General features: G+C 42.7%; 1 protein-coding gene across 1 annotated transcript in view; it reads left to right on the forward strand.

The window, feature by feature from the left end:
- Nucleotides 1-23763, forward strand: part of LOC124612976 (proton-coupled amino acid transporter 1) — a 267593-nt gene that overhangs the window by 228295 nt on the left and 15535 nt on the right. Inside the window, exons 7-8 of the mRNA XM_047141504.1 lie at nt 7839-8114; nt 19511-19689. Coding sequence (XP_046997460.1) covers nt 7839-8114; nt 19511-19689 — 455 coding nt within the window. The remainder of the gene's footprint in view (nt 1-7838; nt 8115-19510; nt 19690-23763) is intronic.

Below are 23763 nucleotides of genomic sequence, written 5' to 3' on the forward strand. Positions count from 1 at the left end.
TTTGCTAACAGAATGCCCTTCTAGTAATGAGGAATAAACAAAAATGTTGTGTATGGTTGTTCTACTGTTCCCATGCACTCTCGTTGGAAAGAATACAGTTTGCATAAGATTATATGAATTAAGGAGATCTACCAGCATCCTTTTCCTTGCACAATCACTTATACAATTAATGTTGAAGTCACCACATATAACTAACTTTTTGTATTTCCTATAAAGTGAACCAAGAACCTCCTCTAGCTTTAGCAAAAATGTTGTGAAGTCGGAGTCTGGGGATCTATAAATAACAACAGTTAGAAGTTTAGCTCCATTAAATTTAACCACACCTGCACAACATTCAAACACCTTTTCAGTGCAGTACTTTGAAACATCAATTGACTCAAATGGGATGCCGTTTTTCACATACATGCCTACTCCCCCACACCGCAAAGAGCTCCTAGAAAAGCTGCCAGCCAACCTGTATCATGGTAAAGGAAGCCTCCGAATTATCTCCTTATTTAAGAAATGTTCAGATATACCAATAATTTCAGAGTCAACATCTATAAGCAGTTCACTAACTTTATCTCTAATACCTTGTATATTTTGATGAAATTTACTAATTCCATGATTACTCGGATACCTAAGCTTTGTCAAAAGTGGTTCTTTTGTAAGAGAGACTTCCCTTAAGCAGGAATACCTATCAGCTGTCTTCAGTCTAAAAAAGGTGCAGGTCTAACACCAACTACTGCATATGCTGTCACCTATAAGCTTTACCAACCTCCCCTTCCCATACCTGTTGAGGTGCAGGCCATGTCTAGTGAAACCCGTCCTGCTGATAGACTCCACCGACACCACTGAAATGTGACTCATGCTTTCTGTCATCAGCGCACCCCCAAGTCTCATGTTATCACGCCTGACGGCTGTATTAAGATGAGGCCGATCGTGACGCTGAAACAGTTCTACGAAATGCACATTCGTGTTGCCAGTCTGAGTGGCTATCTTTTCCAGGTCACCATCTATGTCATACTCCCCATCCCTATCAATACTATTACCAGCTCCACCCACAATCACTACCTGATCCTCTTTAGTAAAATCCCTGCATAACCCCCCTATGTTAACAGTCACCTGAGCCAATCCTGCATTAGGCTTCACAATGCTGGTGACCTGGTACTCACTCCCCAATACTTCCTGCAACTGCTGGCCTACACCTCTACCATGAGAACTACCTAACAGCAGAACCTTCTTCTTTCTCTTCGACTTTGCAACTGTCCTAGCCACCGCAACTGCTGTCTGCTGCATACTTCCTACATCTACAGCTATTAGAGATTCCTCTCCACTAGACTCTGACAGTTGGTCATATCTATTGCAAACACCAATAGTAAAACTATCTGAAAATCTTCTTCTCCTAGCAGATCTCTTGCCAACAGCCAGCTCCCATTCCCCACCCCCCTTCTCCCTCCTCATCCTATCTAGATCCTCCTGTGCGTTTTTCAACTGCACCTGAAGGGCACAGATCTTACGCTCCTGCTCCTCTATCAACTTACTCTTGCTACATAACCTGCAGTTCCAGGAGAGGGTTTCACCAGAATGCCCACTGGCTTCCCCACTGCATTCCCCCCAGTGAAAATACTTCGAACAAGTCTCACACCGCAATCCACTACTCACGAACCTACGGCAAAGCCCACACTTCTCACTCATGGTAAAATTTTACACTTATTGAAACGAGAAAACTACTTATCTAAGTTCCGCTACTACAATAAGAAGATGTTAAAAACCTGACTACAATGATCACTGACTTACTACTATACAAGGGAAGTAACTGGTATTATTAACAGTATTAATCAACAACAAATGAGAATATAACAAAAGCATAATACAGAAAGAGAGTCAAACGTCTAATGACACAGTAACGAAACTGAAAACAGTTCCCAAAAGGTTCTTCTGAAATTATTTCACCAGAAAACACCAAGAACACCGGTTGAACACTACTAAAGTTCCTAAACAAAACCACTATACACACACAATTAGCGGAAACGTGTCGGCTCTTCGAGTGAATCACATTTTTGCCACGCTAGATCGATAGTCGTCTCCACAAACGCCGTCATAGAGGTGAATGGCGGCTCGAGACGTACAGAGTTCCACCGATGCAGGCTGGTGGGAACAGTATTATGCTAAGGGAGACATTTTTCTTCGCTTGCATAAGATCTGTGGTAGTAATCTAAGACACACTGACAGATGCGAACCACCTGCATCCCTTCATGCTTGATGTCTTTCCCGACGGCGATTTCATCTTTCAGCTGTATAACTGTCCGTATCTCGGAGCCGGAATGTGCTACAGTGGTTTGAGGAGCATTATAGTGAACTCACTTTGATGTCTCGGCGACCACATTCGCCTGATGTAAATCCTATGGAACACAACTCAGTAGTTTTCGGGCGCCATCATCTTGTAAGTAGATCAGCTGCCCGTTATTTACGCGGATTACATGACCTGTGTGTAGACATCTAATGCCACATACCACTACAAACCTACCAACAAGCTGTCGTATCCCTCACTCAGTGATGTATTCCGTTCCAAAGAAGCACATACAAGCTATTAAGCAGGTGGTCGTAATGTTTCGGCTCATCCACGTATACCAAAATCGTGAATTCAACCAGGAATTTGCAATACTTGTTGGTTACGAGCTGGTAATGTAACTATATCACAAAATATATTATCAGACTGACGAAGCAGCTGCTATCCAGAAGTTCTAGAGTCAGACACGTTCCGTGACCCGAAAATAATTTACTAAAACGAAAGAATTCTTTACTACCTGGAAACTGATATGGGAGCAGTAGTGGCTTTGATTGAACTATTGATTAAATTAAAGGTACCACATCATTTCCTTCATCAGTTCTGCATGAGGCATTGGTGCAATGCATCATGATTGCTCAGTGCCGCCATCACACGGATATATCTCATTTAATTAAACTGAGGAGGGAATGAAACGTAAGTAAAGCTATTATATTCTCTTTAACCTTGCAGTTATTGTTGGATCCCAAGAATACAGATGTTTTACAAACAGGAGTAAGATTAATGTTATATCACTCACGTGGTACCTTCGGCATAAACAAAGGCCTTCTTCATAACGTAAATTTGAGAAAGACATAAGAGGCAAAAACGTTTTCCTGAATGGAACATTGGCTTGCTATATTCGACCACAAATCAAATACAGTATGTATCCGCCCCACATTAATCGTAACCACAAACTTCACTTTGCTGTTCATTTGACATCAGTGCATAAGAAACTCCCTATTCCAATATGACTCATCAAGTGTTTAGTTGCATAAAATATTACCTTGAGTTCTACAGTACATACATGGAGAAAAGCTGTACATAATTTTGGTTATAACTTCAATAATACAAACGCGTAACTCTTTCATACATACCTCTCTCCCTCTTCCTCAACATAATGCAATGCAGCCACGTTCATCACCACACCAAATCACACACAGCCAAAGCACACCTTCTTCATTCAATAACAGTCTCGAACAGACAGACATGAATAAGAAAGTCCGTTCAAAAATTCACAAGCCATGTGGAGTGTCTCAGCGTCGTCGTTTCTCATTGGCCAACGCCAATGATTTTAGACAGAGAAACTGGCGTAGCAGACGCAACAGTGAACATACGTAAGTCGATCAGTGGGCACATCTACATCTACATCTACATTTATACTCCGCATGCCACCCAACGGTGTGTGGCGGAGGGCACTTTACGTGGCACTGTCATTACCTCCCTTTCCTGTTCCAGTCGCGTATGGTTCGCGGGAAGAACGACTGTCTGAAAGTCTCCGTGCGCGCTCTAATCTCTCTAACTTTACATTCGTGATCTCCTCGGGATGTATAAGTAGGGGGAAGCAATATATTCGATACGTCATCCAGAAACGCACCCTCTCGAAACCTGGCGAGCAAGCTACACCGCGATGCAGAGCGCCTCTCTTGCAGAGTCTGCCACTCGAGTTTGCTAAACATCTCCGTAACGCTATCACGGTTACCAAATAACCCTGTGACGAAACGCGCCGCTCTTCTTTGGATCTTCTCTATCTCCTCTGTCATCCCGATCTGGTACGGATCCCACACTGATGAGCAATACTCAAGTATAGGTCGAACGAGTGTTTTGTAAGCCACCTCCTTTGTTGATGGACTACATTTTCTAAGGACTCTCCCAATGAATCTCAACCTGGTACCCGCCTTACCAACAATTAATTTTATATGATCATTCCACTTCAAATCGTTCCGCACGCATACTCCCAGATATTTTACAGAAGTAACTGCTACCAGTGTTTGTTCCGCTACCATATAATCATACAGATATGATACAGATATAATCATACAGATATGACAGCAAAGAGTAGAAGACAAGTAATAAACGTAATACTCAGAAATTGGCAAATATAGGAGGCAACTTTCACCTTTAATGAACTGAAGATGAGGAGGATATTGTCCTTGCTAAGACTGTTATTTTTCCTCGAAAGTGAAAGACTACTGGGTTGGTACGAATTCTGTAGTAATAGGGAATGCCGCGGATCATACTAGCCTCTCCGTACCTGCCTAGTGATCACTGACCAGTTACATCTCACAACTAATGTAATATGTCCATGAAAACGCATTAGTTAAGAAGACTGAGGTAAAAAAACTGTCTATATTGGGTAATGAATGACGTTGTCATGCAGAAGTAATATTTCACCAAGCTGATAGTTTTATTTTCACAGATTTTCCAATTTTGAAGGCCCTTGGGCACCCTTTTCCATTACCCTACATAGCCCACAGCCGATTTTTACATACAATGAAACCAAACTGGGCAGTAGCACAAGAAAAATTTTAAATGTTTAAAACAGTGCCAAATAAAAGCCACTCCACTGAGGTCACACCACCCTGTCATTCTTGCAGAGTGCGATCAAAAAATCACCCCAGTTTTTGTTAAAGTTGTTGCTAGTAAGATGAATTTCCGTTGCTACTCTCATAACAGAGTACTAGAATGACACTCTGCGGACAATTCTTCATGAGGTACAAAAATTTGTTTCTGCAACAACTGGATAAGACACAGAAAAAATGAGAGTAACATCAACTGTATCGAAACAATGAAATATACAATCCAAATAAAATGCACATGTTATAATTTTAGGTCTACAATAGACAAATGATTATAAACTTCACACCGAGGTGACGAAAGTCAGTGCATTGGCGGAGCTGTCATTTTCACTCAAGTGATTCATGTAAAAAGATTTCCGACGTGATTATGGCCGCACGACGAAAATGAACGGACTTGGAGCGCGGAGTGGTGGTTGGAACTAGACACGTGGGACATTCCATCTCAAGGAATTCAATATTTCGAGAGCCACTGTGTCAAGAGTGTGGTGACAATACCGAATTTCAGGTACACTTCTCACCACGGACAACGCAGTGGCCAACGGCCTTCACTTAACGATCGAGAACAGCATCGTTTGCGTAGAGCTGGCAGTGCTAACAGACCAACAACACTGAGTGAAATGACCGCAGAAATCAACGTGGGACGTACGATGAATGTATCCGTTAGGATGGTGAGGCGAAATTTGGCGTTAATAGGCCATAGTAGCAGACAACCGACGCGAATAACTTTGCTAACAGCACGTCATCATGCAGCTCCTCTTCTGGGTTCTTGTCCGTATTGGATGGATCCTAGGCTACAGAAAAACCGTGGGCTGGTCAGATGAAGCATGATTTCAGGTAGTAAGACCATATAGTAAGGCAAGAGTGTGGCGCAGATATAAGTTGTCAACAAAGCACTGTGCAAGCTCGTGGGAGCTATGTTTACATGGAATGGACTGGGTCCTCTTGTCCAACTGAACCCATCATTGACTGGAAATGATTATGTTCGGCTACGTGGGGCCCATCTGCAGCCATTCATGGACTTCATGCTTCCAAACAAAGATGTCTTGTCAGTGGGCCACAAATGTTTACGATTGGTTTGAAGAACATGCTGGACAATTCAAGCGCATGGTTTGGCCATCAAGATCGCGCGACACGAGTCCCACCGAACATTTGTGGAATACAATCGAGAGGACAGTTCGTGCACAAAATCCTGCACTCCGAATAGTGTCGCAATCATGGAAAGCTATAGAGACAGCGTGGCTCAATATTTCTGCAGCGGGCTTCCGACGATTTCTTGAGTCCATACCAGGTCGGGTTGCTGAACCATGTAGGGAAAAAGGAGGTCCGACACGATATTAGGAGGTATACCATGACTTTTGTCACATCAGTTTATACACTACTGGCCATTAAAATTGCTACACCAAGTAGAAATGCAGATGAGAAACGGGTATTCATTGGACAAATATATTATACTAGAACTGAAATGTGAATACATTTTCACGCAATTTGGGTGCATAGATCCTGAGAAATCAGTACCCAGAACAACAACCTCTGGCCGTAATAACGGCCTTGATACGACTGGACATAGAGTCAAACAGAGCTTGGATGGCTTGTACAGGTACAGCTGCCCATGCAGCTTCAACACGATACCACAGTTCATCAACAGTAGTGACTGGCGTAGTGTAACGAGGCAGTTGCACGCCCACCATTGACCAGACGTTTTCAATTGGTGAGAGATCTGGAGAATGTGCTGGCCAGGGCAGCAGTCGAACATTTTCTGTATCCAGAAAGGCCCGTACAGGACCTGCAAATGCGGTCGTGCATTATCATGCTGAAATGTAGGGTTTCGCAGGGATCAAATCAAGGGTAAAGCAACGGGTCGTAACACATCTGAAATGTAACGTCCTCTGTTAAAAATGCCATCAATGCGAACAAGAGGTGACCGAGACGTGTAAACAATGGCACCCCATATCATCACGTCGGGTGATACGCCAGTATGGCGATGACGAATACACGCTTCCAATGTGCGTTCACCGCGATGTCGCCAAACACGGATGCGACCATGATAATGATTTAAACAGAACCTGGATTCACCCGAAAAAATGACGTTTTGCCATTTGTGCACCCAGGTTCGTCGTCGAGTACACCATCGCAGGCGCTCCTGTCTGTGATGCAGCGTCAAGGGTAACCGCAGCCACTGTCTCCGAGCTGATAGTCCATGCTGCTGCAACCGTCGTCGAACTGTTCGTGCAGATGGTTGTTGTCTTGCAAACGTCCCCATCTGTTGACTCAGGGATCGAGACGTGGCTGCACGATCCGTTACAGCCATGCGGATAAGATGCCTGTCATCTCGACTGCTAGTGATACGAGGCCGTTGGGATCCAGCACGGCATTCCGTGTTATCCTCCTGAACCCACCAGACATTGGACCTCGACCAACGCGAGCAGCAATGTCGCGATACGATAAACCGCAACCGCGATAGGCCACAATCCGACCTTTATCAAAGTCGGAAACGTGATGGTTCGCAATTCTCCTCCTTACATGAGGCATCACAACAACGTTTCACCAGGCAACGCCGGTCAACTGCTGTTTGTGTACGAGAAATCGGTTGGAAACTTTCCTCATATCAGCACGTTGTAGGTGTCGCCACCGGCGCGAACCTTGTGTGAATGCTCTGAAAAGCTAATCATTTGCGTATCACAGCATCTTCTTCCTGTCGGTTAAATTTCGCGTCTGTAGCACTCTTCGTGGTGTAGCAATTTTAATGGCCAGTAGTGTACTATACTTCACAGGAATTAAATCTGACCCACAGAAGATGACACATAGGTGTCGAAACATGTCTGGGTAAATAATAAGTGTTCGCATAAAGCAGATTTTGAACACAAACCCAAACGAAGTATACAAGTTTGCATGCACTACTTGTGGTCAATGGATAGAGGTAAGGCGCCCAGTTTGACGAGGGGCTTCGTGCACAGGTGGCGGACCAGTACGGGGCGTACCTGGACTCGCACCTGCACATGGCGCTGGCGTTCGTGCCGATCCTGCTGAGCTGCTGGATCCGGTCGCTCAAGTTCCTGGTGCCGGTGTCGCTGCTGGCCAACGTGCTCACCGTGGCCGGCCTCATCGCCACGCTGTACTGCCTCTCCCTCGAACTGCCCAGCCCCTCGGAGCGGCAACTCGCCGTCTTCAGCTGGTCGCAGCTGCCGCTCTTCATCGGCACCGCCATCTACGCCTTTGAAGGGATTGGTCTCGTAAGTAACGACATAACCTGTTAAATTGTTCCCCCCCCTGCAAGCTTTAAGACCAAAGAAAAGTTTTTACAGACTAACAATACGGCGACAGATCACTGCTGACGATCATTTCATTACAAAGTAAGAGTGCACACAGTGCAACGATTTCGCTCGTTCCAAGAGATTAAAAGAACACCCACTGGTGTCCTTGATAAGGTTCAGATGATCTGTAACACAAAGCGGTTATTACACTACTGGGCAAAAGTTTTCGCATTTCACAACTATGGATTTGTACTTAAATCAGGAATTAGGTTTCGAATGTTCTATTTTGCATGACTATCAAGAGCTTTGATGGGAACCCAGTTCTAAGCAAAGAAGGGAAAGCAGAAAGGTGGAAGGAGTATGTAGAGGGTCTATACAAGGGCGATGTATTTGAGGACAGTATTATGGAAACGGAAGAGGATGTAGATGAAAATGAAATGGGAGATATGATACTGCGTGAAGAGTTTGACAGGGCACTGAAAGACCTGAGTCGAAACAAGGCCCCCGGAGTAGACAACATTCCATTAGAACTACTGACAGCCTTGGGTGAGCCAGTCCTGACAAAACTCTACCATCTGGTGAGCAAGATGTACGAGACAGGCGAAATACCCTCAGACTTCAAGAATAATATAATAATTCCAATCCCAAAGTAAGCAGGTGTTGACAGATGTGAAAACTGCCGAACTATCAGTTTAATAAGCCACGGCTACAAAATACAAACGCGAATTCTTTACAGACGAATGGAAAAACTGATAGAAGCCGACCTCGGGGAAGATCAGTTTGGATTCCGTAGATATGTTGGAACACGTGAGGCAATACTGACCCTACGACTTGTCTTAGAAGAAAGATTAAGGAAAGGCAAACCTACGTTTTTAGCATTTGTAGATTTAGAGAAAGCTTTTGACAATGTTGGCTGGATACTCTCTTTGAAATTCTGAACGTGGCAGGGGTAAAATATAGGGAGCGAAAGGCTATTTACAATTTGTACAGAAAGCAGATGTCAGTTATAAGAGTCGAGGGACATGAAAGGGAAGCAGTGGTTGGGAAGGGATTGAGACAGGGTTGTAGCCTCCCCCTGATGCTATTCAATCTGTATATTGAGCAAGCAGTAAAGTAAACGAAAGGAAAGTTCGGAGTAGGTATTAAAATCCATGGAGAATAAATAAAAACTTTGAGGTTCACCGATGACAATGTAATTCTGTCAGAGACAGCAAAGGACTTGGAAGAGCAGTTGAATGGAATGGACAGTCTCTTGAAAGGAGGGTATAAGATGAACATCAACAAAAGCAAAACGAGGATAATGGAATGTAGTCGAATTAAGTCGGGTGATGCTGAGGGAATTAGATTAGGAAATGAGGCACTTAAAGTAGTAAAGGAGTTTTGCTATTTGGGGAGCAAAATGACTGATAATGGTCGAAGTAGAGAGGATGCAAAACGTAGACTGGCAATGGCGAGGAAAGCGTTTCTGAAGAAGAGAAATTTGTTAACATCGAGTATAGTTTTAAGTGTCAGGAAGTCGTTTCTGAAAGTATTTGTATGGAATGTAGCCATGTATGGACGTGAAACATGGACGATAAATAGTTTGGACAAGAAGAGAATAGAAGCTTTCGAAATGTGGTGCTACAGAAGAATGCTGAAGATTAGATGGGTAGATCACATAACTAATGAGGAGGTATTGAATAGGATTGGGGAGAAGAGGAGTTTGTGGCACAACTTGACTAGAAGAAGGGATCGGTTGGTAGGACATGTTCTGAGGCATCAAGGGATCACCAATTTAGTATTGGACGGCAGCGCGGAGAGTAAAAATCGTAGAGGGAGACCAAGAGATGAATACATTAAGCAGATTCAGAAGGATGTAGGCTGCTGTAGGTACTGGGAGATGAAGAAGCTTGCACAGGATAGAGTAGCATGGAGAGCTGCATCAAACCAGTCTCAGGACTGAAGACCACAACAACAACGTCATAACCCCGTCCCGATAATAAAACACGTACAAGCCAGTAAAGACACAGCGCCTGTGTTGTGTATTCGACTGGTTGTTTGCATAGAGGGGCGCTGAAGATTACCGACCACACCGACGTGCTTTTACCTAAGACGGTTCTATTCAGATAAGCCTCATTCCTGTCTGTGTAGCAACCATTTCGCATTGGTTTACTATCCATTGTGTGCATCTACCAGCGTGTTTGTACACCTGACTAGGTTCACACTATATCACCTCATACTTGGAGAGGAGGAGAAGACTGGAATTGAAAAACGTATTGTAGTTGTAGCTATGCGTCAGTAAGTAGTAGGGACAACAGCAACAAAAGTTGACGTAGCCCAGTCTACAGTGATGTATACATTGAAGCGGTAAAAGAAATCCGGTGCCAACGCCGCGATCTGGAAGACCCTAACTAACACCATACAAGGAATATGAGTTCATTTGTGTATAGAGTAAACATCAGATGACTCTTACTGCACCTGAAATGGACGAGAAAGTAAATAGCACGCTAGCTGATCCAACTTCTCCCTCAGCTGTGCAACTCCATCTATGTGAACAAGTGAGGCGTAGCGCCGTATACCGATCCTGCCTTGGAGGCGGTTAAGTGGGAGATGTGTCTCAGAGCTGTATAGCGACAGATGGTGACGCGAGACTGGACGCGCACGTAGTTTATGTATCAGCCGATAGAGGACAGTACTGGATAGGGGACTGTGATTTAGTTTCGATTGTGCTCATTAGAGTGCATTAAAATAATAGAATGTTTTTCATAAACTGTTCTAGTATTTTAATAAAGTGTTATTATGTCTTTTTGTGTATGTAAAATGTTATAAATGTGTTGTAGCAGTATGAGTGATGCGTGACTGTGGTTTAAGGTTAATATGAAGATAAATATTTAACGAGTTATGTAGTGAGATTTAGTGTGGGAACATTTCCAAGAAGTATGGATGTGGACAAAGGGGATTTTTGTAGAACAGATTTGTAAAGTAAGTTTATGATAAAGGGAAAGTTAATTCAGGTATAAACAACAATAGTAAATAACTTTATGCATAAACAAAACTTCAGCATATTAGATAATTACGTCGGTAAAAAGTGCAGTCGTTAGGTTTACTATTTTGCGATTGGTTATTGATGAAAAGCGCGGACTGACGCGGGAGAATGTTGTTTGGCTATTGGCTGTTGAGTAAACTGACCACTGGTAAAGCAATATTTTTCGCGCGCCTTTCTCTGCTGGTAGAAAAGACTTAGAGTATTCTAGAGAGGAGTCGGAGCGTAGCCATGAAACAGTTCGGACGTGTGTAGTAGTAGTTCCGATGGAAATGATAAGTTGCCGGATCTAGCAGTGTTTCATACATCAAAAGTGTTGTAAAGTGACGGCATAATTATTCCGATGGGTGTGTAGAAATTTCGGAATTTTTAAGCTAATTTTGTGACGATAAAAGACATGAATCCCGCGTGGCGTATTGAGCAGGTCGGTGGCTAAAAACTGTGACTGCATTAGGTACCTACAGACTTAATATTTGTTGAGCATTCTCAATCAAAAAACAATCCGTATTTTTGTAGCTATGACGTTTTCGGAAAATGCGACACCATAATAGTCCAGTCAAATTGCAGAAATACCTTGCAAAAGGTGGGGTAGAAGAGTTTATTTTTTCAACTCGTTCATATGGTTGTAAATATTAGAAAACCGAGATTTGCCAACAAAATTTCGCTTGGGAAAACTTTCTGCAGTCAAAAAAACTTCGAAAATTTCGGACTTTTTTCCGTTTTTTCAAAATATCTCAGTTTCATTTTCTCCTATCGCTTTAACGTCTAGTTTCTTTTTTAAAGAGCACAAAATTCTCTACAAATTTAATTCTTGCCATTTTTTTCCACTCCCGATGTCTAAGCCGCTACAGTGCCTCAAAAAATACCAATTTTTCAAATTTGAGCATAGTGGCAAGATATTTTTATTTTTGAACACCATTTTTTCAGTTTCTGTTTGAGTAGCATAAATACATTATACATCATGTTATATGTTGGAATTTACCACCTCACTTTTAAGTATTCAATTTCTCTATATGCAACATGAGGATTGCTGGGCACCCAACTATTGTGATTCTTACATCACTACCTGAAGTTCACTATGGGCCACCTCAGCCCTGGTATTTGTAAAACTATAAATATAAAAATACATCATTAAGACATACACACACACACACACACAAACACACACACACATACACACGCACACAAAATAAATTGTCTCAGGAAACTGAACTATTATTAGCTGCAATAGGCAACCTAATTAGGTAGGTAATTATTCTTGTGTACAAAAGCCACACAGTTGACATTAAAAATAAGTAGCTTTATTACAGTTAAAATGCATTGACAGTTACTAAACAATGTTGACAGTTCTGGGTGTGTAATACTTGTAACATCGCACATTAGCGCACTTGAGACAGATATGAGCATCGCTTCCAACGTTTTGATGGGACAGGTTCCTCAGTGTCACCAGAAATACCTTGAGTTACGGATTCAGGGTCTGTACATAGAGTTGATCCCAGATTGACCTCTTCTTTAAACAGCGAGTCAGCCTCAGCAAGTTCGTTGATTTCGTCAGCGGTTTCCTCAACATCCTCCATAACATCTTCTTCACTGTCTTCATATAAAAATTTTTGCACGTTTTCACAGTTGACGCCAATACATTTCTTGCAAATTGAAGAACATTTCAAACCCGCTTTTCTGCAGGAGCACGCTCCGCCACAGTTCAGCTTGCATGAGCATGAAACAATGTGAAGAAGTTCTTCAAGTGCTGGATCTTGGCTCATTATAACGGGTATTGGACCGTGGTCACTGTGATTCCAGCCCCATTTCTCAGGAGATTTCCAGTTTCCCCATCCTACTTTGGACTTGTTGGTAAGCCCGCAACGAGTGATGATGTGCAGCATCTAGTGTAGGTGGCAACCGTGCAAGACTCAGTTTGCTTTTTGTCGCAGACTTGGCGAATAGCTGGTACCGCAAATGGTCTAGTGTGTGGAAACTGCTGACATCTCCACTATACAATGCGATAGTAACCTGTTTTGTTGCTGTTATTATATCTTCGCGGGTAGCAAGTGGTTTATTGAACGTGCAAAGCGCTGTAGATCTAAATCCTTCACAGGTAGGTGCAGGTTCGTCGTAAAGGGACGGAAGGAACCGCGCCGCCGCACCAATTTTCAAGGGGCGCACAGCAGATAGAAACCTTTACTATGCAAAAAAAAAGGGGGGGGGCAAAGATTGCAGTGGGCATAACAACGTAAAAACTGGAGCGGCCAGTAATGGTCCAAAATGTTATTCACGGCTGAAACTAAGTTTGAAATATTTGGAAGCAATCGTCGAATGTTTGTTCGTCAACTTCGCGGAGAACGTATGAAGAGTCAGCGTGTGACGTCAGCGTTGAAGCATGGTGGAGGGTCGGTCATGGGTTGGGTATGTGTTTTGGGTGATAAAGTCGGTGGTCTAGTAAGACTTAATGGAACATTAAAGGCAGAAGGATATCACAAGATACTGATCAAAAATCCAATTCCATGTGGCAAAAGTTGTTCTGCAGCACGACAGTGATCCCAGACATGCTTCTAAATTGTCCAGAAGTTATGGTAACAGAAAAGAGAAATGTGGGGAACTGAAGAATTTGGCTAAGACTAAATTACAGACGTGCTGGACTGTAATATCTCCAAAAACGCTACAATATTTTATCTCCAGAATAGCAAGAGTTTGTGCAGCTGTTCTGCGGGCAAAGCGTGGATACTTTGGTGAGGCTAAAATCTAAACCATTTTATATTGTACTTAATGATAGAGAGAGAAAATATTTATATTTATTTTCTTGTTCTGTATAATTTGTACGACGTATTTCTACATTTAAATGAAGTATGTAGCCTTTATCATGGGTGACAGGAATCTTTAGACCGGTAGTGCAGATGTGACGTAATTATCCCACAGCCGTAGGAAGAGTTAGCCGTTGCCAGAATGACATTTTCATTCTTCAGCTGAGTAAGCACGCTTTCACAACCTAAAACCAAGACTCCACTGCACAGTGAAATATTCATCCAACCCATAGGTTGCAGCTAATCAGGACAGCTTCTGTGTAGTTTGGTGAACAACAGAGAGATACTGTAAGAATTGACGCTTTGAGGAAGGGACGTATAAGAATGTTTTCCGAAAAATTACAGCAACAGACTTCATTTTGCAGAACTAAGATGCGGGCAAAGACAAAGTGAAACCACCAGTTACAGCTTCCATTTCACATTAAAGGCAGACACTACGATAACGTCGTTACTATTCTCTCCATTTGTCCGTGATACGAGGGCAACGTGTAACCGAACTTTCAGAGTGACGATTGCCTGACTACGATTTAATCAAGGGGAACTCTCGGTAGTGCGTTCATCACCTTCGTCTGAGTCCTAATGCTAACTGAAACTGTGACACTATTGTTTAAATCTTAATCACCTGTTCCTCAATGACTCATCTCAGTGACTCACCAGAACGCTATATGAACTGTTACTAAAGTTATGAAATTCTTTTATGGCCTCCCCCCCCCCCCCCCCAACTTGCAACTAATGACATTGTTATGCATAGATATTTATGCGAGTTCAACAGAAAGACGTATATATGTTTAGTGGAGTCTTTTACCTTGCAAGAATGGATTTTGTGCTGTTTTTATGTTTTATTTTATGTGCTTAATACGTCGTAATTTCGCAGTGATAGGTATGAATGTATTATGTGTCCCAAGGTCAAATTAAAATAAAAAAATAAAAGAGACAACGAATTGATTTACCCCCAAACGGAAACTGGTCTAGAGGCATCCGAGAAATTGTTACTGTGGCGATAGAAAAAATGTCCCTAACACCCTACACCAGGGCTTCCCAACCTGTGGTCCGCGGACCCCTTAGGGGTCCGCCGGCTGATTCTAGGGGGTCCGCGGCCACCTTCCACCAAATCGTGTAAAATACTGAGTAAATTTATTGAATAAAAATGTGAAAATCAAATTCAACACTATTTTTTTTTTTCGTGTGAAAAACGTGTACTTTTACTTCAGGTCGTATTCCCAAGCAGCCTTTGCGGTTCCTAAGTGAGAACTTATACACAGTTTAGTGCCGGAGAATGCGGCTTCTCTGATCGACTGTTTAGCAACAATACGGGGGTCGTTTGTGCGCCGGCTCACGGCGCTAGATGCGCTGGAACCTTTTACGCATGCGCGGAGCGAGCTTTGTCGACCAATCACAGCGCTCGTTGGCACGTATGCGGCCCCAGGCATCATTAAATGTCAAACTTGCTTTGTCAGTGCACTACCTATTTCATAAGTCGATTTTGACCAGTTTATTACTTCTAACATGGATCGGTGGCTGAAGTCAAGATCATTGAAGAAGGTTGCAGTTTCTACATCGCCTTCACAACAAGGGAAGTTTCCAGTTGAAATGAATGAGGAGGGAGGACGACCAAAAGGAAGACTTTACATACATTTGAACATATTTCTTCGGATTTCACGAAAAAACAAACACACACACACACACACACACACACACACACACACACACACACGACTGTTACGAAATATGGATGCTCCTTACACAACAGCAGCCAAATAGTGGAAATAAACAGATCATAAGTGGCAGCTTTTCAACAGCGAACAGTTTGGACGTGACGTTGATTGCTCTTGGAGGAAGACAGCTCCATCAGGTGAAATTTCAATTACCAAGTAACTTTAATCAGGCTATAGTGTGTTGAACAAAAGGAGTAAATCCACTAGTAAGTGTCTGGATACAGTGGGAATTCAAATAGGATCGTTAATTTCGTTTTCATTCATCTCTAAACCAAAGACTATTGATACTTCAGGGGAGAGGGGAGGTCATTGGGAACATAGCACTTGCATTAAGAAGCTTTCAGTTCCCATGGGTTTCGGTCTGAAATTTAAAGTTACTGTGCTCTTGACTGACTAGGGGTCCGCTATGGATTTTCGACTGAAGAAGGGGGGTCCGCCAGCTGAAAAGGTTGGGAATCCCTGCCCTACACCAAAGTACATAAAAAATGATTACATGATTTTTCACGAAATTTTGAGTAGAAGCAGGTCAGTAAAGAAAAATACAGAAAGGCGAGTCACTTTAAGTGACAGGCGTACTGCTAAACTGAAATGTTTAATTTTTGATTCTGGCTGACAAGGGAGAACGTGATGCAGCTTATTTCAGAAATAACTCCAGCTGAGATTCTCTCTTGTCAAGACTGCGTTGCTTCACAGCGCAAGCGCTGCTGCAGATGCTGTGCAAATATTTGTGTAGCTTCACGTTTGTCTGTGACTTTACCATCATAATTACGCTCTAACGATCCATCTCTTGTCTCACTTTACGAGACACATGTCTCATAGCCTCACTACAAACTAACTTGAACTAAATTCTCATACCTTGTACACGAGATACAATTTTTAAAATCCCAGATCGTTCTAAGACGAATCTCTCACACATTTCCACCGGTTACGCCGGCTAGTGGTTAGCGCACCGAGACGTGGGTTTCAAATTTTCGTACTGATGCTCTGATTTCGGTTTTCCCAAATCGATGAAGGTGAATGTTGGGATAGCTCCTCTGACAAGCACATGGCCAATTTCCTTCCTTGTTGCTGCGCTATAAGAGCTTCTGCGCCATATCTTATGATCGTGTCTTCGACAGGACGTAAACCCCTAATCTTCCCCACTTCCTTTACACATTCCCATAACTATCGTACACAAACTTCTTGATACCTCTCTTGTTGTTTTTGTTTCTTGTTATTTTATCGGCAACAATAATTGGGACAAGTGCGTGGAACAACTAGAAAGCCTAATAGAACGCCACAATGACAATTCAGATAGACAGATACATAAATGACATAAATACTGACGGAAGAATAAAAGGGAGTCTTACGACAACTGGCATCTGTTATATTACACCATTCGCTGTATACGTACGGTTCGTAAAACCAACCAGTGGTACGAAACGGCTTATTTTGTCTCTGTGCATAGTTGTCTAATACGCTTCGTCCGTGTATTCTGTGTGTTATTGGTCTTCATATATTTTCCGATGACTCCGATGCATCATCGCTTTGCTCTTCCCCAACACTGCTTCCCCTCGTTCTCGATCTGTTTTTATCCCAATAGCGTAATCCGCCCTTGAAAGAGGTCTCTTATGAATCCCTCGTCTGATTAATTCTCGAGACCCTTACACAGTTGGATTTCCATGAGAGCCATAGAGGATGCATACAGTATCTGACCAGAGGAACACGGGTACCCATATGTAATGGGGAATTAACCACTATATGTTACAAGTATAGTGTAAAGCGAGGCGGAAAGTATTTTGTTGCCAGTAGAGAAGCAGAAAGGCAAAATGTATCGGTCGGGAGAGCTTAGTGACTTCGCACGTGGATTAGTCACTCAGTGTCACCTGAATAAAACACTACTGGCCATTAAAATTGCGACACCACGAAGATGACGTGTTACAGACGCGAAATTTAACCGACAGGAAGAAGATGCTGTCATATGCAAATGATTAGCTTTTCAGAGCTTTCACACAAGGTTGGCGCCGGTGGTGACACCTACAACGTGCTGACATGAGGAAAGTTTCCAACCGATTTCTCATACACAGACAGCAGTTGACCGGTGTTGCCTGGTGAAACGTTGTTGTGATGCCTCGTGTAAGGACGAGAAATGCGTACCATCACATTTCCGACTTTGATAAAGGTCGGATTGTAGCCTATCGCGACTGCGATTTATCGTATCGTGACATTGCTGCTCGCGTTGGTCGAGATCCAATGACTATTAGCAGAATATGGAATCGGTGGGTTCAGGAGGGTAGTACGGAACGTCGTACTGGATCCCAACGGCTTCGTATCACTAGCAGTGAGATGACAGGCATCGTATCCGCATGGCTGTAACTATCAGCTCGGAGACCATGGCTGCGGTTACCCTTGACGCTGTATCACAGACAGAAGCGACTGCGATGGTGTACTCAACGACTAACCTGGGTGCAAGAATGGCAAAACGTCATTCTTTCGGATGACTCCAGGTTCTCTTTACAGCTTCATGATGGTCGCATCCGTGTTTGGCGACATCGCGGTGAACGCACATTGGAAGCGTGTATTCGTCATCGCCATACTGGCGTATCACCCGGCTTCATGGTATGGGGTGCCATTGGTTACACGTCTCGGTCACCTCCTGTTCGTATTGAGGGCACTTCGAACAGTGGACGTTACATTTCAGATGTGTTTCGACCCGTGCCTCTACCCTTCATTCGATCTCTGCGAAACCCTACATTTCAGCAGGATAATGCACGAACCGCATGTTGTAGGTCCTGTACGGGCCTTTCTGGATATAGAAAATGTTAGACTGCTGCCCTGGCCAGCACATTCTCCAGATCTCTCACCAATTGAAAACGTCTGGTCAATGGTGGCCGAGCAACTGGCTCGTCACACTACGCCAGTCACTACTCTTGATGAACTGTGGTATCATATTGAAGCTGCATGGGCAGCTGTACCTGTACCTGTACCAAGCTCTGTTTGACTCAATGGCCAGGCGTATCAAGGCTGTTATTACGGCCAGAGGTGGTTGTTCTGGGTACTGATTTCTCAGGATCTATGCACCCAATTTGCGTGAAAATTTAATCAGATGTCAGTCATAGTATAATATATTTGTCCAATGAATACCCGTTTATCATCTGCATTTCATCATGGTGTAGCAATTTTAATGGCCATTAGTGTAGATTTCGCTCCAGACTCCGGCGTCCAACATCACTAACTTTCCCAGTTTCGGCTTTTGTGGAAGAATGGGCATCCATTCATCCACAGACATTCAGGCAGCTCGTTTAAATTGTTCCCAGCACAGTTTAAGCCGTCATAAAGGCGAAGGGTGGACACAAAATATATTAATGTCCAGTGGTAGATGTCTGTATAGTTTTGATCAGATAGTGTACATCTCCGTTCGATAATGGTCACGACTGAAATCAGAGATATTCTGGATATTCTGATTTATGCAAAAAGTGGTCGTCAAACAATTTCAGCGTATATCATCCGCGAATAGAGTAGGTAGGGTGAAAAGGGATTCTGGTACACTAAGAACTTGCGAATACACGGTGCAACCATTTGGAGTGAAAATCTGTCCCAGCTTACGTGAAGCATAGTACCTGTGTCTGCAAGTAAAGCCATCATCAGCCCGAAAGTTTGTTTGAACACAATAATGGTTTAGTACAGATGGTCCTGTTGGATATAGTATGTCTTTGCCTTTCCGCCACCCTCAAACTGACTTACCGAGCCAGTGTAGTGGCGCCTAAAACTATTCGTGGACTCCGAAATCGGTATTTTCCACAGTGACGTACAGTGCGATTTTATCGACTTTATAGTGTGGACGGCTTGTATTTTCTGCAGGTGCTTCCGCTGCAGGAGCAGATGAAAAAGCCCCAGCAGTTCACCAGCCCGCTGGGAGTCCTCAACGTGGGCATGAGCGTCGTCTGCTCCCTCTTTGTCATCACTGGCTTCCTGGGCTACCTGAAGTACGGAGACGAAGTCAAGGGATCCATCACCCTCAACCTGCCGCCCGATCAAATGTGAGTACACACGTGTTTGAGAACCAACTGCTATAGGTTCACGCTTGCATCCAGATCGTTCTCGAGCAATCTCCACTGGTCAGTCGGCTACACAGCGCTACGTACCGCCGCCATGGTCCGTTTAAGACAGTGGTTCCCAACCTGCGGAGTAATTATTCCCTGAGGGGTAAAACGTAAAAAATGAGTTCAGTTGTGCTGCTCCTCACAAAGTCCAGGTATCACATACGTACCTGGTACTTTGTACCACGCATCTATGACAGTAGAACTGAGACATATGCTGTAGATCGCACATGCTTAAATACCTCTTAAAATGCTTTCTCCGAATTGTAGCCAGTTTCCGCAATACACCAGAAATTGTTTCATTTTTCATTTTGCAACAATAAACCATCTAATTGTCAGCACACCAGTAACTATGTAATTATTATTATTATTCTTTCTTTCTTTTCTCAGACGTTATGTCTGGTCAAAAATGGAAAGTGACGCGGACCTTGATCAAGCGTGACTTCCTTTCAACTGTACGGTGTATGTTATATTGCATTTAGGAACTTTCGGGTAACTGAACATGTATCAATAATTACGGATTTCTGTAGTTGTATATATAAGTTTGGATGTAGCTGTATTGCATTGATGTACTGGTGGATATTGTGTGGTATTGATATTGTGTGGTATTGATAGTATAATTGGTATAATGTCAACTTTATCCTGATGCCACATGTCCTTGACTTCCTCAGCCAGTTGGATGTATTTTTCAATTTTTTCTCCTGTTTTCTTTTGTATATTTGTTGTATTAGGTATGGATATTTCGATTAGTTGTGTTAATTTCTTCTTTTTATTGGTGAGTATGATGTCAGGTTTGTTATGTGGTGTTGTTTTATCTGTTATAATGGTTCTGTTCCAGTTTAATTTATATTCATCATTGTCCAGTACATTTTGTGGTGCATACTTGTATGTGGGAACGTGTTGTTATATAAGTTTATGTTGTATGGCAAGTTGTTGATGTATTGTTTTTGCTACACTGTCATGTCTTCTGGGGTATTCTGTATTTGCTAGTACTGTACACCCGCTTGTGATGTGATCTACTGTTTCTATTTGTTGTTTGCAAAGTCTGCATTTATCTGTTGTGGTATTGGGATCTTTAATAATATGCTTGCTGTAATATCTGGTGTTTATTGTTTGATCCTGTTTTGCAATCATGAATTATTATTATTATTATCATTATTATTATATTAGTGGCAGTGGTCAGACAAAAAGCATTGGCAGGCTGTAGTCTTCCAATTTCTGCCTTCACATAACTAAGGGGTCCAGAAACAAGTGTCACTGAGGAGAGGAGTGGTGAAGAGGATTTATGTTTCATACCAATGTCGATAGTTAGGTTTCTTTCCTGAGAATTAGTTTTAGGTAACATTTGCATTGCTTTGGAAAATATTCACCATTCCATGAATAAGAGAAGTGTTAGAAATACTCCGTGTCTCATTGACTCATTAGTTCCAGGTTTAAGGAAACACCTACAAAAACTAAGAATCATTTATCTTTCGTCATTTTAAAAATGAAAGTTTTCAAAGAAAATTCTTTTTCATTCTAAAGTTTTGTTAGGTGCTAATACTGAAGTTTATATAGAAGCTTGAAGGTTATGTTTTATACGTTTCGTCAAAAGTTTCTTTACATAACAGCTTGTCTGAGGTTGAAAAAATTAAAACAATATTTCCCCAAACTTTTGTTGTACTGTTAGGCATATTACGAAATTTCTATGATAAAATTAGTGAAAATTGGTACTCTGTGCAGATGTTGAAAATTTTAGGTCTTTAATAGTCCATTTGTAAACGTTCCTAATATTTCAAAAAAGCACATTTTTGGAGAATGGTGCTTGGGGTTTCACTAAAAGTTTAATGAAGTTATGGATCATCGAAACCACTTTCTGGGTCACTAGACACCTCTTCATTTGCGCTTCTCTCAGCAGCTTTCGTACTTTGTCAAGGTTGCCTCTCAGAAATTCTCTTACTCCAATCGTGTGTGAATGACGTTTCACTGATCACTTGTATGTTCCAGACGACGTGACAAGTTTCACATGTTATGTGTGGCATTACCATCATATATCCAGAAGTGTAGAGTATAAATTATTCTGTCTGCTTATCTTGTAACTTTGCAAGAACTATGTCCAAATGTAACTGACACTTGGTCCATCTTCAATAGACGTCATGAGTCAAAGGAATTTAAACACAAAACAGTCTCTCAGAAGCTGTCGTCGACCTTATAAAGCCAGTTTTCGGAGATATGTCTGATATTTGGTTGCTGAAGAAATGTCTCTCGTTGGTAGGTGCGCGATTTGGAGTAAGATAATATTCAGCTGTTGAAAGACCAATGTATATTATCGCTGACGACCAACAGTCGGTCATAGGGAAGCAGTGGCAGAGCTGCCCGCAATCTTAGTTCTACACTGTGAGCTGTATAGTCGTTGTGCTAACACACAGAGATGATGATTCTATTAATGTCCGAGCAGAGCATGAGAGAACCAGAATCTAAAATGAAGTCACGCATCCGTGATTAGAGCCGACACGCGATCTGACAAGTCAGTGTGGAAAATCTTAGTGGTATTTTCAGACACAAAGCAGATTGTGTTTTTTGTTAATCTCTGTGGAGCGCTGAGTGATAAATTAACAACATAAGAATCATGACTTAGATGTTAGATTTTTTATGTCCGAACCTTCACTACTCAAGTCATTATTGTAGCGGTTCGACCTGAAGTATAAACCGAGCGAGGTGGCGTAGTGGTTAGCACATTGGACTCGGATTCGGGAGGACGACAGCTCAAACCCGCGTCCGGCTATTCAGATTTAGGTTTTCTGTGATTTCCCTAAATCGCTCCAGGCAAATGCCGGGATGGAGCCTTTGAAAGGACGCGCCAATTTACTTTCCCATCCTTGATGCCCCACGAGCTTGTCCTTCGTCTCTAATACCTTGATGTCGACGAAACGTTAAACCCAATCATTCTTCCTTTCCTTCCTTTTGAAGTAGATCAAAAGGAGGAGAAACACTGCGCCGTTTTTCGTAGGGCTCGACGGAATGCTTTGTCCAGTTTCCCTTCAAAAATGGCTCTGAGCACTATGGGACTTAACTGCTAAGGTCATCAGTCCCCTAGAACTTAGAGCTACTTAAACCTAACTAACCTAAGGACATCACACACATCCATGCCCGACGCAGGATTCGAACCTGCGACCGTAACGGTCGCGCGGTTCCAGACTGTAGCGCCTAGGACAGCTCGACCACACCGGCCGGCAGTTTCCCTTCAATGAGGAGTATATCACCAGATAAAATCTTAATATCACCCTCCAAAAACAGCATACTGGTCGCTTTGGAGGGTTGGAAATAATATGGAACTGGTACGCGGCTGTTACGTGACTCCACAGCGCTGAAATAAGTTGTGGCAGTAAAGCGGTGTGTATGGGCCGGTCGGTTTAAAGGAATCAGCGCAGTAAGGAAGGTCAACTTGGAGACGTAACAAAATGGCAGAAAGGATTTATCCTGTTTGGACGTGTTCATGACTACACCGAGTGTGAAATTCTCCGATTTGCTTGTGTGTCAACGTGGATTATCCAACGCGTCTACAACGAACGGTGTACCATTCACAGCCAAGTAACACAGCGCAAGAACGGTGGTCACTAAAAGATCCTAGCCGACAGCGACGGTAAAAGAGAGTGATGCCTTGTGAATGATAGTTGGTTTCAAACCCGACAGGAACTGCTGTTGACATTGAATACAGGCCCATTTTGATCTGTTTCCGATGGAGCATCTAGACAGGAACTGCATGCCATGGAAATTTGGAGACGGGCACGTAGTAAAGAGACATTGCCATCCCTTCCTCACTAGAAACTTCTAAACAAATTCCGTGCCTATGAAATATCGTTTCAGTTGTACGAGTGAATTTATGATTTCCTGCCAAGTAGGTCACAGTAAATACTAATCAACGGGAAGTCATCGAGCTAAACAGAAGTGATATCTGCCGGTCTCCAAGGATGTGTAATAGGCCCTCTCCTATTCCTGTTCTACATAAAAGATTTAGGAGACAATCTGAGCAGC

This window comes from Schistocerca americana, chromosome 4, assembly GCF_021461395.2.
Source record: "Schistocerca americana isolate TAMUIC-IGC-003095 chromosome 4, iqSchAmer2.1, whole genome shotgun sequence".
Classification (NCBI taxonomy): Eukaryota; Metazoa; Arthropoda; class Insecta; order Orthoptera; family Acrididae; genus Schistocerca; species Schistocerca americana.